The sequence below is a fragment of the Acanthochromis polyacanthus genome, chromosome 18 (assembly GCF_021347895.1).
Source record: "Acanthochromis polyacanthus isolate Apoly-LR-REF ecotype Palm Island chromosome 18, KAUST_Apoly_ChrSc, whole genome shotgun sequence".
In the NCBI taxonomy this organism is placed as follows: domain Eukaryota; kingdom Metazoa; phylum Chordata; class Actinopteri; family Pomacentridae; genus Acanthochromis; species Acanthochromis polyacanthus.
This window is the reverse complement of record NC_067130.1, coordinates 8,460,664-8,474,762: the sequence shown is the minus strand read 5'-3', so window position 1 is coordinate 8,474,762 and position 14,099 is coordinate 8,460,664. Positions and strand designations below refer to the sequence as shown.

Genomic DNA, 14,099 nt, shown 5'->3' with positions numbered 1-14,099 from the left:
ATCGGAAGTGACCTCCCGATTTGGACTCGGTTGGATATATATGTTTATTTTTTATTTAATTTCCTTTTTAAATGAGATGTATATAGATGAAAACAGGAATAGGCTCAAACCTGACAAGGTGGAAATGTTGGTTTTCATCAAGAAAAACATACATGTCCTTCAGTGAAACTCTAGACAAATATGTGCCATTCATAAGAGCACATTACTACTACTGGCCTTACGGTATTATAAAGTGGCTCTTTGTTAACTTCGTTCCCTATTGTTTACATGCCTTTGAGTTGAGCTGACCTGCTGTTTATTTTATAGAAGTTTATTATTTATTTATTTTTGCTGTTGTACCTAAGCCAAAAGGGAAATTTATTATTTATTTTACTTTTGTACCTAAGCTAAAAGGGAAATTTGTTATTTTTACTTTTGTACCTAAGCTAAAAGGGAAATTTATTTATTTTCTGATTGTTATTTTTAGTCACAGAAATGTACTGTTCTAAGTGTTGTTTTGAATTGATGTTAAGAAAATAAAAAAGGAAAACTTTTCATAAGTTTTTTTGTTATTTTTTTAATAGATAATATACATATTTTACTATATTAGAAAAGAATCGGATTGGGACTCGGAATCGGCAGATACTCAAAATGACAGGACTCGGACTCGGACTCGGTGGCAAAAAAACCTGATCGGGACATCCCCAATATGTATGTAGAAAAGATGGGACATTTGAAAGAAGAAATTAACAACAAAAGCAAAAATTTGGACTTGAAACCGCTCTTGTATTTTCTTTCTTGCACCCACACGTGTACACAAACATTCTCTGTCAATAGCAACGCAATTAGTTCACGGTCAGTCGAACACACTGAGACCATATCACATTTATTTGCTCAGTACAGATACACAACATGTACATCTTACAAAACCATACAGGTTACAATGCATCATGTGAAGGAAAGACTCACCTTCAATGGCAGCAAACTTAAACATGTTTTACCAACATTCACAACGTATAAAAGTAGCCATCGTACGCAAACCTTAAAACAAATTGGACACCATTATGAAATGAAAATATGACATACTGTCATTATTCAACATGGTAACGGCTTCATGTTCTCCATCTGAAGCTCACAAAGACCCCATTGCTCACTTTGAGAAATTTTTAGCACAAATTCTCAGACTGAAATTCCTGTGTTCGGAATATTTTGGGACCAAGGATGCAGAGTGATCAGTCTTGTCTAATGTGAAATGTGATAACGATCTTTTCAGAACAGCTGTGCCATGAATCAGTCTTTAATAGCTCTGGTTGTTTGGAGTTGGTGATAAAAACCATCTTGTTGATTATTACAAATAAAATCCCCTCATAATGATGATAAACAACTGGAATTATGAGAACGTAAATCAGGCCTTATCCGCAAAATCACCCCATTAGACTACAAGAATAAGGTTGTGTAGCTGACACATGTAGAGCCAAAACAACAACAACAGAAAAATGCATAATGTTGCCACAAAAGGCCACATAAGATTAGTAAATCATGGAAGGGAGAGGTCACATAACAAGTTGACCACCTGTGCCCACAAAGACAGGAAGGACAACAAACATTTTCCACCGTTTCAGTTGGCAGCGCTGCCACATTACTATGTACAAAGACAGAGTCTGTGGTCCCAAGCTGCTAATACTAACACCCAACCTCACAGGAAGTTTTCTCTGTGACAGGAATCAGAGAAGCTGCCACTTCATAGGTGACATTTTTCAAATTAAAATTTATTAGTTGTTGCTTTAATGTGGCACATAGAAAAAGCAGTTTTAAGCCGTACAATAACGCAATCAAAAGCTAAGAAATTACACTTTTAAATATCATAGTCACAACAGTAGGTGACTTCAGCAGCTCTATTCGGACTGTGCTTGTTCCCAAGACACACTAATTTGTGTAAAGAAAGTACTGATGCACCTAAAATTGCTTGCCAACACAATAACATGCCAAAAGAAGAAGATGGAAAAGCAACAGCTGTAATTCTAATGTTTCTGGATAAACTGTAGAAGGGTTCAAATAAACTTAAATTTGTTCATGTGTTTACACTATCAGCAAGGCGACTGAGGATAATGTAAGGACATGGGAAACAAAATGTAGCCAACGGTTTTGAAAGCAAGGAACCACTTTAATCTTCCTTTTTTGCACCTATTGCCAACTTTATTTAAGCTTACCTGTCAGTGACCTTCCTGATTTTACAGGTCAAATGTCACTTATTACTCAGCTCCCCACCAGTTGTTTTCCTTCTTCCATAGAAAAAAAGCTGCATTTAAGCTACAAACTACTTTCTAGACCCGACTTGGTGTCCATATTTCCTTTTGTTTTCACTAATCCTCCCCAACACGGTGCCATAGTTCCCGAGAGTCACCAGCGTCATTTTCTTGAGAACTTAAAAGTTGATTGTTTTTCCCACAGAAGGATGGAAATGTGTGTACATGACCGCTAATGTGACCGTGTTTTGGGAGCATAGTTTCCTGAAACGCTCGCCCTAAATACAAATTTCTGAGGAACTGTGCCATTAACTGCTACGGGAACTAACATCCTTTAAGTAGTGAACTCGACTGACTTCCAAATAAAAATGACAACATTTACAGCAGAGACATATCCAAAGAAAACAAAAGTTTATCTTTATAAAAACACAGCTTCAGTCATTTCAATAAAAAAGCATGCTGCTAAACCTACCAACACTGTGCAACATTTAACACTTCACAAGAGAGCAGACGGAAATTAAGTGATTGTACAAAATAAATTTGTGTACTTTGACAATCAGACATTCAATACGACATTTCTGTACACTGGCAATTGTTCAGACAGTGGAACGAAATAAGGTACAAATAGGAAAGATTAGAATATTTGGCAATGCTGCACAAACGACAGCGAATATATTTAAAGACAACATGTGAATCTATCTAACACTGTACATCACTCACACACAGTAAAAAAATACAGTATACTTTAGGGAAGGAATGTGCAGCTAATAAAGCAATGAAAGGTGATAACTTTGTTAGCACCTATGCTAGAGACACTTTGAACAGTCCAAATTCAGCCAATGGTCACATCCTGACATACCCAGACACGCTAATATGTGCCGGGTACACAGGAACAAATACATGCAAAGAAATGTAACAGTTTGAGCCGTGTGTTTACTCCTCGTTATTTTCAGTTTTATACAGGAGAGGGAAATTGATTGAATTATCTATTTATGAAGAAGACCTGAAATAACAGTCACATTTTGATTACGTTGCGGTTCAGGTTACAATGAATGTGGAATCAAACGACAGAGGCTGACGAATACACATTTACAGCACTGCATATTCACACAATAGCCAGTCTGTGCTCTGTCTTCTAGAAACAGTCACGGGTCTACAAACTGAGCCCTCCTTAACTGTTGAAGGAAAATATTTCCCCAACAGATCAGTTTCATTTATACATCAAGGCAACATTATGTCACGTTATACTGACAGTCATAATCATGCACACAAGGCATCACTGAGCCAACACAGTGCAGTGGACCTTTTACTCTGTGTAAAACCCACTAGCATAGAAGTAAATCTTCACATATTAGACATTTAGAAAAATATTATAATAATATATTCTATTGAACTTTCTTTGGTAGATTAGATAAGATATATAAAGCTAGAATATCTGCATCTAAATAAACATGTGACATGAATCTTCATAGCTCAACACAGGTCATTTTTATCAACTTTAGATTGTAAGACCAGTTATGTACGCTTTGATTACTTTCAGCTAATTCTTTTGTATTAAATAGCAAGGGGTGAAATGAACCGACAGACCTACATGTGGAAAGATGGCACAAACACGCTATAATAAGTGCATGCACGTATATGTGCACGTACATACGCACACTTGAAACTGCAGTTCCCAGAGGTTTGGGGGACAGAGTCGCATCATGGTGCTGCACAGAGGGTAACCTCCTGACAGAGTCAATGGGCTGTTTGTGTGCTCTGCTTGCATGTGATCCTCCTGTGTTGGTGTGCACATGCGCTAGTCCCCCAATGCAGCCACAATAATGCAGTCACCACACGGCATATACCGAAGTCCACAGCAAGGACATTATCTGCACAATTATGTAGATGAAAAATTTATACAATCACACGTCTGACTTCTCATCAGACTGTTCCTCTCTGGCAAAAACGACGGGTAAAAGTCACAGCTCAAGAGTTGTCTAATTAAATGCTTGATATTTTTACCTTCAATCAATAGTCTTTAAAAAAAAAAATCAGCTCAAAGATGTACCAACAATCAGTAAAAAGTAGGTGTAAAAATACATCCTTTCTTGGTCTTTCTTTGCCTTGGAAATACCTACAAAATACATTTCGCTACACAATCAAACAAAGGTGCAATTAAATTGAGAAAGATTTGAAATACTACTTGAAATTCACTAAAATACATTTTCTTTTTGTCAGGTTAACAGTCGTACACCACAGCTGGGCGGCATATTATAAACAATGTGTGCAGTGTGTGAACCCACAGATTAGCTACAAACATAACATTTTCTCAGCGTCAATAAATAATCTAAAAGTTCAAGAACAGATGTCTTGATTCAGACAAATAATAACCATTTCAGTCAATGCAAACAACCTATAAAACAACGTGTGCACTGGATCTATATCTGTCTACCTCTTTCCATTTCTTTTAAACTCAGCTGAGCCAATCAATCAGTGAATAGCAAGAGACACAACACAAAACACACGGTTGCATCATTTTAAATATTCAGTACTGAGGGGGTAAAAATTAAAGAGCTTGCTATTGGCCTTTCACATCAGTACAACCTCACTAAATCACAGCAGTCAGTTGATCTGTTTGCATTCATCTCTTGTTTGCTGCATCCAACACACAGTGTGCACAAAGTGATTCACATACAGCACAGACAGTTTTTCACAACACTTTGCTGTTTTGGCAAAATAAGTTAAGGATTCACTTCCACAAGACCAGTAGATAAACATTTTGTTGATCCTAAAAAGAGTTCACTACTCCAGAGATTTTCAAACACCTTTATCTCCTCCTTTCCATCACCTTCCATCTATCACTCCTGTCCATACACATGTTCTGTGTTTCCTTGACCATTAGAACACACTGTGAAGGGATAGTTAGGCCTTCCTTTTCTTCGTGCTTTGCTTTTGGCTCTCATTTTCTGTCTCTGCCAGCTGCGACTGGTGCCGAGAGGATGCCTGTGTAACCTCCAAATGTGAAGGCAACAGCAGTGCCAGACTGACACCTCGTTCCATCTCTTTACAGCACATTTTAGCAACATTTTACAGCAATTTCCTCAAGCATTTTGTGAAATTTCAAATGCCAATTTGCCACAAGACCTTTCTCTGTTTATGCACTACACATGACATGTTGTACCAATTCCCATTTCCCCATGGCCATATCCATATCCTGGCCCTGCACACCCCTTTTCAACGGAGCCAACGAAAGCCTTTTTGGTGTTCCTAACCCCAAAGCCACCGCCACTGCTCTGTAAACAGAAGGAGCAGAGGCGTTTGAGGCCCTTTCTGAAGGCAGAGTTAGAGAGGCTGTAAATGAGACAGTTGCAGAAGCTGTTGCTGATAGCCAGCCATGTGGTGAGGAATGAGGCTGCAGGGTGGTGGTAGATCCTTCCGCTCTCCAACAGAAAGTAGAGGATGTAGGGCAGCCAGAGGATATAAAACACACTGGTGATGCGAAACAGCACCATAGCATATCGTTTGTCTGGGTACGTCGATGTGGGCTGCTGATACTGGTGATGAGGCTTTTGTGGTTGGGGCATGTGAGGCAACTGCCCTTGCTCTACAGTACTGTTGTCCTTGACCACAGATCCTGCGGTCATTCCCGGGCCCTGCAGCTGCTGGGGTCGGTAGCGAGCGTGGCGCTCACTGATTTCCCGGGTGTGCTGTCGGCAGATCTTGAAGATGTTGGCATAGGTGAAGCAGACGGTGAGAGCAGCCGGGGCGTAGAGCAGCGCAACAATGAAGGTTGTGAAAGCCGGATGAGTCCTCCACTCAATTGCACACCACTCCACCACATCGCCGTGGTAACCAGGCTTCCCCCATCCAAGGAAAGAGGGGAGAAACACCAGAGAAGAGTACAGCCATATTAGAACGATACAGCAGCGCACTCGACAAGGTGTCACTAGAGATGCGTAAGTCAAAGGTCGCGTGATGGCGATGTAGCGGTCTACACTAACACACGCTAAAGACACCATCGAAACTGACTTTAAAACAGACACCATGTACCCAAACACCTGGCAGGTGAGTTTGGGGTTGAGGCCCTGGAGGTGATGGAGTAGGGACAGGGAGGGGAAAAGGCAGCTGACTCCTACCAGCAGATCAGCGTACGCCATGGTCTGGATGAAAGCACTGGTGGTGTGCTGGCTGAGCAAAGGGGCGCAGTGGAACACAAATATCACCACCAGGTTACCAGAAATAATAAGAACAGTCAGGAGAAGGATGATAGAGACTTCAAGGAGGCAGGTGGTGAAAATTTGGGAGTAGCCTATCTCAAGTAAGCAGAAAGGAGCAGATAAGTTTGATGAGTCAGCAGAGCTCTGGTTCAGTGGATCCAGGGAGGAATTCATCATCTTGGGCAGGAATACGTGTCCGAGGGGCCCTTCAGGCTGCGATGAATCCAAGAACCCACTATTTTGTCAGGTAGCTGGCTGGTTCTGAAAGTAGCTGTGCGGTTTCAGTCCAAATAAGAAGCTCCATGCTGTGGTTTCCCGACGAGGCTGTCACCATCCACCATTTCAAATGCAGAAAGAATGGAGAGGACAGAGAAAGGTGAGGAAGTCCTCTGGAATTGTCCTCAGTGCAGGCAGTTGTGGGTAAAAGTGGTTCACACACACAAAAATGGGCATTCCTTTTCTTTGTTCTGTCAGTGAAGCGCACTTCCCAGCTAAAGGCACAAAAAGGAAAATAGACAAAAATGTGACTTTGATGGAATTCCGGTCCAAGTTATGCTTGAAATGCCTCCACTCCCTATAAAGTCTGAGATGTCTTCAACATCTGTTGCAGCTGCATGAATCCCAGACTGAAGGTCTCCCTTATCTGTCTGTTGTCCACAGAGTCACAGACACGGTATCCAGTGGAAAGGCATTTTTGTTTAATGCGCTGCATACAAAAACTGTGGGAAAGACTACGTATAATTTCTCCTTTCGATTCTGTCCTTCACCCTGCTTATCTTCTCCTCTTCTCCTCTGCTTTCTTGCTGCTCTTTTACCCTCTTTTCACCACTCTTCCATCTCTGCTTGCTCTTGTCTCAGTTTCTGTCTGGTCCTTCGCAGTAAGATCACAGCAGAGAGCCGTGAGCTGAGAAGATGAAGGCAGTGTGCGGGATGACTGATGTTTAAAACACACACACAAACACACCTCAGCCGGTATTTCTATTCAGAAGAGCAAGAACTATGTCTGGAGTGGAAATCAGGAAGGCAGGCATGCCGATGCTGGGAGAGCCCCCGTGCTCATTTATCCTCCTTTGCTGCCTCTTTCTCACACTCCTCGCTGCCTCTGCCTCTCTCTACAGAAACAGCGGCGCCGTGGCCCCTCCCTTTTCCCGAGGCTCCAACCAATGATCAAGAGCAAAGACACGAGGCTGCCTCCTTCCTCCACCCTCCCACTCCTCCCCAGATTTTTTTGTGACAATATTTCTGACAGCCACCCCAAGATTTAAACACACAGTTTTAAATTGTTAAAATTAGCAATTATTGAGAGCAACTTTAATATTTTCAAATTGACATCATAATCTACAGCTTTTCCCCTCATTTCCAAAAGAAAGGGAAATTTGACTGAATATTTCTCTCTTTCCAGTGCCATAAAAGTTTGTGTATTATTTGTGTAAGTGAAACAAGTAGCACACGTTCTGGTACGGTTCACACGAACTATTTCTATTCTTGTTCTCATTGTAAGCCAAGGACACACAGGACTGAACAGCTGGTTCCCCTATAGTTTAGTGCATCCTAGCATACTGAAAAGACTGTACAGATGCGATGCTTACGCCGCTATACAAGTTACATCAAGTCTTATGTGTGGGTAAAATCTGCTTCTATAAATACAGGGCATGGAGACAGAGCAGAACTTTGCTATACTGTATTTAAAGCACTGTTTTTATTGGAGTTCTCTACCTATAGGTATACAAATGACTCCTTCATTTCAATTCAATTGCTTTTTTCCAGTGCTGATATTCTTCCTGAAAAGCAATAAACTTTTGCTATTTTTTTTGTCTTTGACATTTGTAATTTATTAATAATAAACTGCAGTGATTTAGAAGCTTAAAAGACTGACAAATTTAAATAAATGAAAGCACGGCGCATGTAATTTAATTTGCGCTCACGGTCTGTGTAATTAGCAGCTGATTCACTAACGCAGCGAGTAATTATGCAATTAGTAACTGGGTTTGGCGTCTAGGTGCAAACTGCAAGACTGAAAAGTGCAATTCAGCGGTGCAAGTTCTTAAGTTCAGACAGGAAATGACAATCAAACGCCATCAAGTTCATGAAGAGGTGTGAAAATCTGGTGTTGGAGAAAAAACTTCCTCCAGAAAAGAAGAAATGACATAATAAAGACGTGCATGTGACTGCTGAATAAACACAGCACTACAATGCACACGTACAATTTAAGTTTTTTAGCCTTGCTTTAAGTATTTTTGGGTATTTTGGAGTATGTTTTAGCTGTTATACATAATTCCTGCTTCTGACAATAAGCAGCAAACATAGCAAAGATAAAGGAGTCATCTCCATAGCTAAGACATTAAATGATTTCACTGCATCAAACAGACAATGTTTAACAAATAAGAACATTTTTAAGATACTTCAAATTCCTAGAAACATGATTGGCAGCATCATATGCCAGTTTGAAGTTCATGGTACAGCAGTGAATTGTATTTGCTTCAGAAAAGAGACCCAAAGTATTACCGGCAAAGTCAAAGGAAACAGGACTCCATAAAGGGAACACAAAACAAGAAAAGACCACAATGGCCCTCAACATACTACCAAGCCAGCGTTTGCACAAAAAACAAACAATATTAAGGAGTTGGAGGCTGAGGAATGGGCTGAAATTCAGAAAGTGAGATTTCAGAAGTTGTGAGAATTTACCACAAACATTTACTGATGGTCATAGAGGTCACACGACACACTTTTGTATTTTTAAATACTAAATATAGAAACTGTTACATCATTTTGCTCATGTGCATTTTTGGAGAAAATGTAATTCAGATTTAGTACCATTAATAAGTTCAAAATGACGACGTCAAAAATCTAAAGAACTTTGATTACAGCTGCAATAAATATTGAAATTCACAATCGCAATAACAACCACAACAACAGAAGTACTCATAAATTCTAGTCTTAAAGTAGCTTTAACAGTGTCGCTCCTCAGAATTAAACAAATTCCTAAGGCATTTGTGGAGTATCATGTGGATGTCTCATGGTCGAAAACATGAAGGAAAACCCTTTTTTGAGCGTTCATAGAAAGCAAACAAGTACTGACGGCAGCGTTAACAACAACAGCTACAATAAAACCATTCATTCAACATAAATAGCTTGAAAAATGTACACACACTCTAACATACACATTACTGCTGCATTTCACAATTTAAACTCTGGTTCACAATGGCACTTATGTAATATACAAACACATACGGCCTACTTTCATCAAGTGTTTATTTCTCTGAAATAGCAAGAGAGAGAAAGAGAGACATATACATTACGGTCACTTTAAATGCTAAATGCAACGACTTAATGTCATGTAAAACTACTCTTGTGGTTGTACTAGATCTGGAAGCACAGAACAAGCAACATTCAAGTACACAAACTTTATGGAACGCAGAACATTTGACTGCAGTTTTGTCAGCACATCTGCGTGCAACCTTATTTTGCATGTAGTAGCAGATGGTTCACCTCCGTTTAAAATTAGAATTGCATTGACACCATCAGCCGTACCTATGTAGCATGACCTCGCATCACATTCTGTAATCTTGCTCACAGCAATAAGAACAGCCAGGCTTTTATTGCATGGGGTAGCCCTAGCAATTCCCTTCAGCTCTTATGTGAATCTTTGCTGGAATAATTACTGACAGAGGTATATTTAGATCGCATAATGTGATGACCACATCAAATTACTCAGTATCCCGTGCTAAAATTAGCAACTTCAGCTGGTGGTAATTATTGCCAGATTTATTGCAGAATTGTCTACATCCTATCCCTAAAGACTTTCTGAACACTGCAGAGTTTGCCTCGTGCTTGGAAATTTGGTGTAGCGTGATGGGAGACCCAAACATACCCACACGGTGTCTCACACCAGCCTGCACCTTTCTTTCCCCCCCTCCTCAATCCAGACACACTCCCATGCTTTCACGCACCTCCTCTGCCCACCACACGAGGAGCTAAAAATAGATGACAGTACGACTAAAGGGTTGGAAGGAGGAGAGGGATGGGAGAGAAGGATGAGGATGGAAGTCGCAAGAAACACAGAGCTAATCAAAGATGAGAGGAGGGAAACGTGGAGGGGAGAAAGAAATACAAGATAGCGAGAATAAATACTGCAAGAAGAAAAAGCTATTAAAATGAGGAAGAAGGACGAGCATGATGTACTGTACCCTGGATGCCAAACTAAGCGCAAGTCAGCCCTGTTTGCTGTCTAAATTATGATTCCTTGCTTAGCAACCTTTCAAGGACAGGCATCCAGGAGCTGACACAAACCTGGCAACAACACAATTGAACCAAACTACTGTACAAAATGTCTGATTTGAAGAGCGAGAAAAGGCTGATGATAACAGTTAATAATGACAAAGAGAAGCAACTGATAATTTAGTTCCAAACAGTATCTTGACTATCTGGTTAGCATAGCGAAAGCTTTTTATCGCTTGAGTTAGTTTTATGAAATGATGCCACCGGTCAATATTTTTAGTGTTTTTACTCACAAAAATAAAAACCCATGACCACAATTGGATTAATTCTTCAGCTGACAAGTTAATCACTGTCAAGAGACATTTCATTTGCAAATGGCACACTGCCTGACTTCCATCTGACGATAACGAGCACCCCCATCAGCCGCCTACTACCCAGCTGGTGGTTCATCATCCCAATAATTCAACTCCAGTTTTATAGGAATTCGTTAAAAAAGCAGCCACTCTATGACAACTTTTGTATCAACATAAAAATAACGGGTCATCTGATGTCATACATTTTTATTAATATAAGAAATGCCCGAAAGGAATCAGATTTCAAAGAACTGGACAACCAACACACACTGTTTACTTTGTCATACTTATTTCTGCTCAGTGAGCCTAAAGGTAGGAGATAAAGAACACCAACATGAGACGAAGCTGGTAAAAGTTGTTACCTTGTCACAAATAGACACAAAGCCTTTACTGTGGAAAGATAACATTCTAAAACAAACAAAGCTTGTTCACATTCAACGACAAAAAGCACAGTTTTCCCCTTTCACCTGACCACTTGAATCTTCTGGCATTCGCAAAGCGGTTTGCCACATAAAAGACAAATTTCTAAGTATTCGGTTTCTGATGAGCAGAAGTCAGAGGAGTAACGCACTCACAAACCTTTGGAGAAAGAGACATGCAAGTATACGGGCACAAAGAAAAGGAAAGAAGCTGGTAGGCTGGTGACAAGAGAGCGAGACAGGAAAGAGAAAAAAGCAAGCCGACAGTGTGACAAGACACAAATGAGCATACAGACAGAGAAACAGGAAGACACATGAGTTGACAGGAGCACAAACAGGCCTTGGTGGAAGTCAGGTGGAGTCAGAGTCAGGTGTACACAAATACAAATGATTATAAACTCAGATGGACAGACAGAGAGGCAGGCAGGTGGGTCATTATGTGGGTCAGACAGAGACATTCAGGCAGACAGGTAGTCATGAGCGCTTGTTTTTGCTCTCCACAGGAGGCTGAGCAGCAAGTCTGGCGACCAGGCCGGTGTTTATGTGATCACGTTGTGTCTGCACCACATGCGTTAATGTGTGTGTGAATAGGTGTGAAAGCTCAAATATACTGTAGACCTTAGGAGACATTTACATTCTGTGTTCCTGACCGAGCTAAATGGAGGTTGAAGCCTCTTTCTAGACGCTGTATGACACAGTATTTTTACACCACCACCATGAACCCAGCTAACTATCACCTCAAAAAACACTGCTTGAAGCTGAATCAACAGCTGCCTATCACTGCATCAACGAAACTGAACATCATATATTGCCAAGCAACAGTAAAAGCATGCTTTATACACTGTAAATTCTTTGTATGGTATTAACACTCGTGTTGTCCTGCAGGTCAAAACTGATCCGTTTAAAGTTTGAAAATATGGGGGAAAAAATGTTTTCACAGTGAAACTTCTGATGTCCACATTTTCAACACCTTTGGGAAATCTTTGGGCATTTTTTGGTGGAAAAAAGAAATGTTAAAAATGTTTCTGAAGAACATTCACACAAAAAATTAAACCAAAATTCAGTGAAATTTGCTCGATTTTGGTAATATCAGAAGTTTTACTGATATATATGCAATCACTTTAGATATTTTTAGGATTTTTTGGAAGATTTTTATTAATTAAAAAAAAATACTGACAAGAATTTTCTTGCCAAATTTGGAGGATTTTTAAAAAAAATAAAACTTTTGAGGGAAACTTTAAAGGAATTATTGGAATTGCAAAGCTTTAGAAATTTGGGGAAGTTTTTTGTTGAATTTTTGGATGTTTTTCAGACAAGGAAACAATATTTTCTGGGGCCCAAAAATGAGGACAACAGGAGGGTTAATAATGCAATCATCAGGGCAACAGTTTACTCCTCTGCTTTACTCCTATTAGTAATTTGGTCAGTCATCAGGCCTCTCAACATCGTCTACTTAAAAATCAACATTATAATGACACAATTTGATTCATGCTGTTATTACGTTAGATAATAATGGAACAATTCGACTCTGAACTCACACAAAATCTCACATGCGTACACTGCTGTCATAAAATAAAATCTACAAAAAATTATGAGCCAAATATTAACGGGATTACATATAATAATTTCAGTTATTACCACAGGACCCCATTTTGTCACGTGATTACATAAGACTTTACTGGGACATGAAGAGTGACATTTTTTTTTAACAAAAATGTGCTGAATGTTACACTGTAATATGGTCACAATGTAACAGTCTCTCGGTACAATAACAAACCACTGCCTGCTAGATTGTCTCACCGTCTTTCATAAGATCCTCCTGATTAAAATCATCTGGCACTGGACCAGTGCACTGTCAAAACCAATTACTGGTTTACCAAAATTAGGAACTCTAACTAGTGTTTACTCACTGTAAATATGGAGCTAATGCAAAATGTGGACTACAGCTGCAACAGCCTGATGAGTTTATTGGTTACTGGTGGCGTGTTAATTAAAGTTAGACTGGTACTGGCCATACTTGGCAGCAGGGACCCCTCATATCAGGGAGTTCATTAGGGGTCCGCGGTGACGGTCTGAGACCTACAGCCCTGTTTCCACTTTCATCAATGCCCTGCATTCAGCTGAGTGGACGGACAATAACTTTGGACGAGTTCAAGGAACAAAAGAGGGAACTAGCTAGAACATGATGTGCGTACAGCGCAATAACGCATAAAGAGATACAGAGAAGCTGAATAGTCGAAGCACAAAAAGCAAATTAAGCGCTGGCACATAAGGATGGTATGTACAAATTTTAAAACACGAGCTGAAAAGGGAAAGAATGAATCAGTACATGAGAGGATGAGGTTTAATTAGTCCCAGTAACAATTGTTAAATGTATGTGAACAAGGAGTCTTTCCTAATTAAGACACATAATATGACAAGAACCATTATGCAATACATTTCAATACTGCTGTCAACATTATAGAGTTATTCTAACAAGACAGTCTGATCCTAACTGTATAATTAATTGACTAATTAGTAAGCATTTATTTTACACATAAATGTAAAGAAAGAGAGAAAAAAGTCAAGAACTGCCACTTCATTGCGCTAAATAAGATATTTCTCATCTTTCTGTTCTTTTAACTGCTGCTGGCTGCCTAAACCTGTCTCGCTATAGGGAGACTAAATAAAACACAAATCCTCTGC

The 14,099-nt window shown here is 39.8% G+C and overlaps 2 protein-coding genes across 4 annotated transcripts in view; both read right to left on the bottom strand.

Moving 5' to 3' along the window:
- Positions 1–14,099, bottom strand: part of LOC110953967 (rab GTPase-activating protein 1) — an 83,636-nt gene that overhangs the window by 37,626 nt on the left and 31,911 nt on the right. The gene's annotated exons all lie outside the window — the stretch shown is intronic.
- On the bottom strand, positions 847–8,088 carry LOC110953968 (probable G-protein coupled receptor 21). Its single transcript, XM_022198219.2, has one exon. The coding sequence runs from the start codon at positions 6,599–6,601 to the stop codon at positions 5,369–5,371; it is 1,233 nt and encodes a 410-aa protein (XP_022053911.1). The 5' UTR covers positions 6,602–8,088; the 3' UTR covers positions 847–5,368.

Excerpts from the sequence above, each read along its gene's own strand:
- LOC110953968 (XM_022198219.2), bottom strand. The coding sequence starts at position 6,601 with ATGATGAATTCCTCCCTGGATCCACTGAACCAGAGCTCTGCTGACTCA.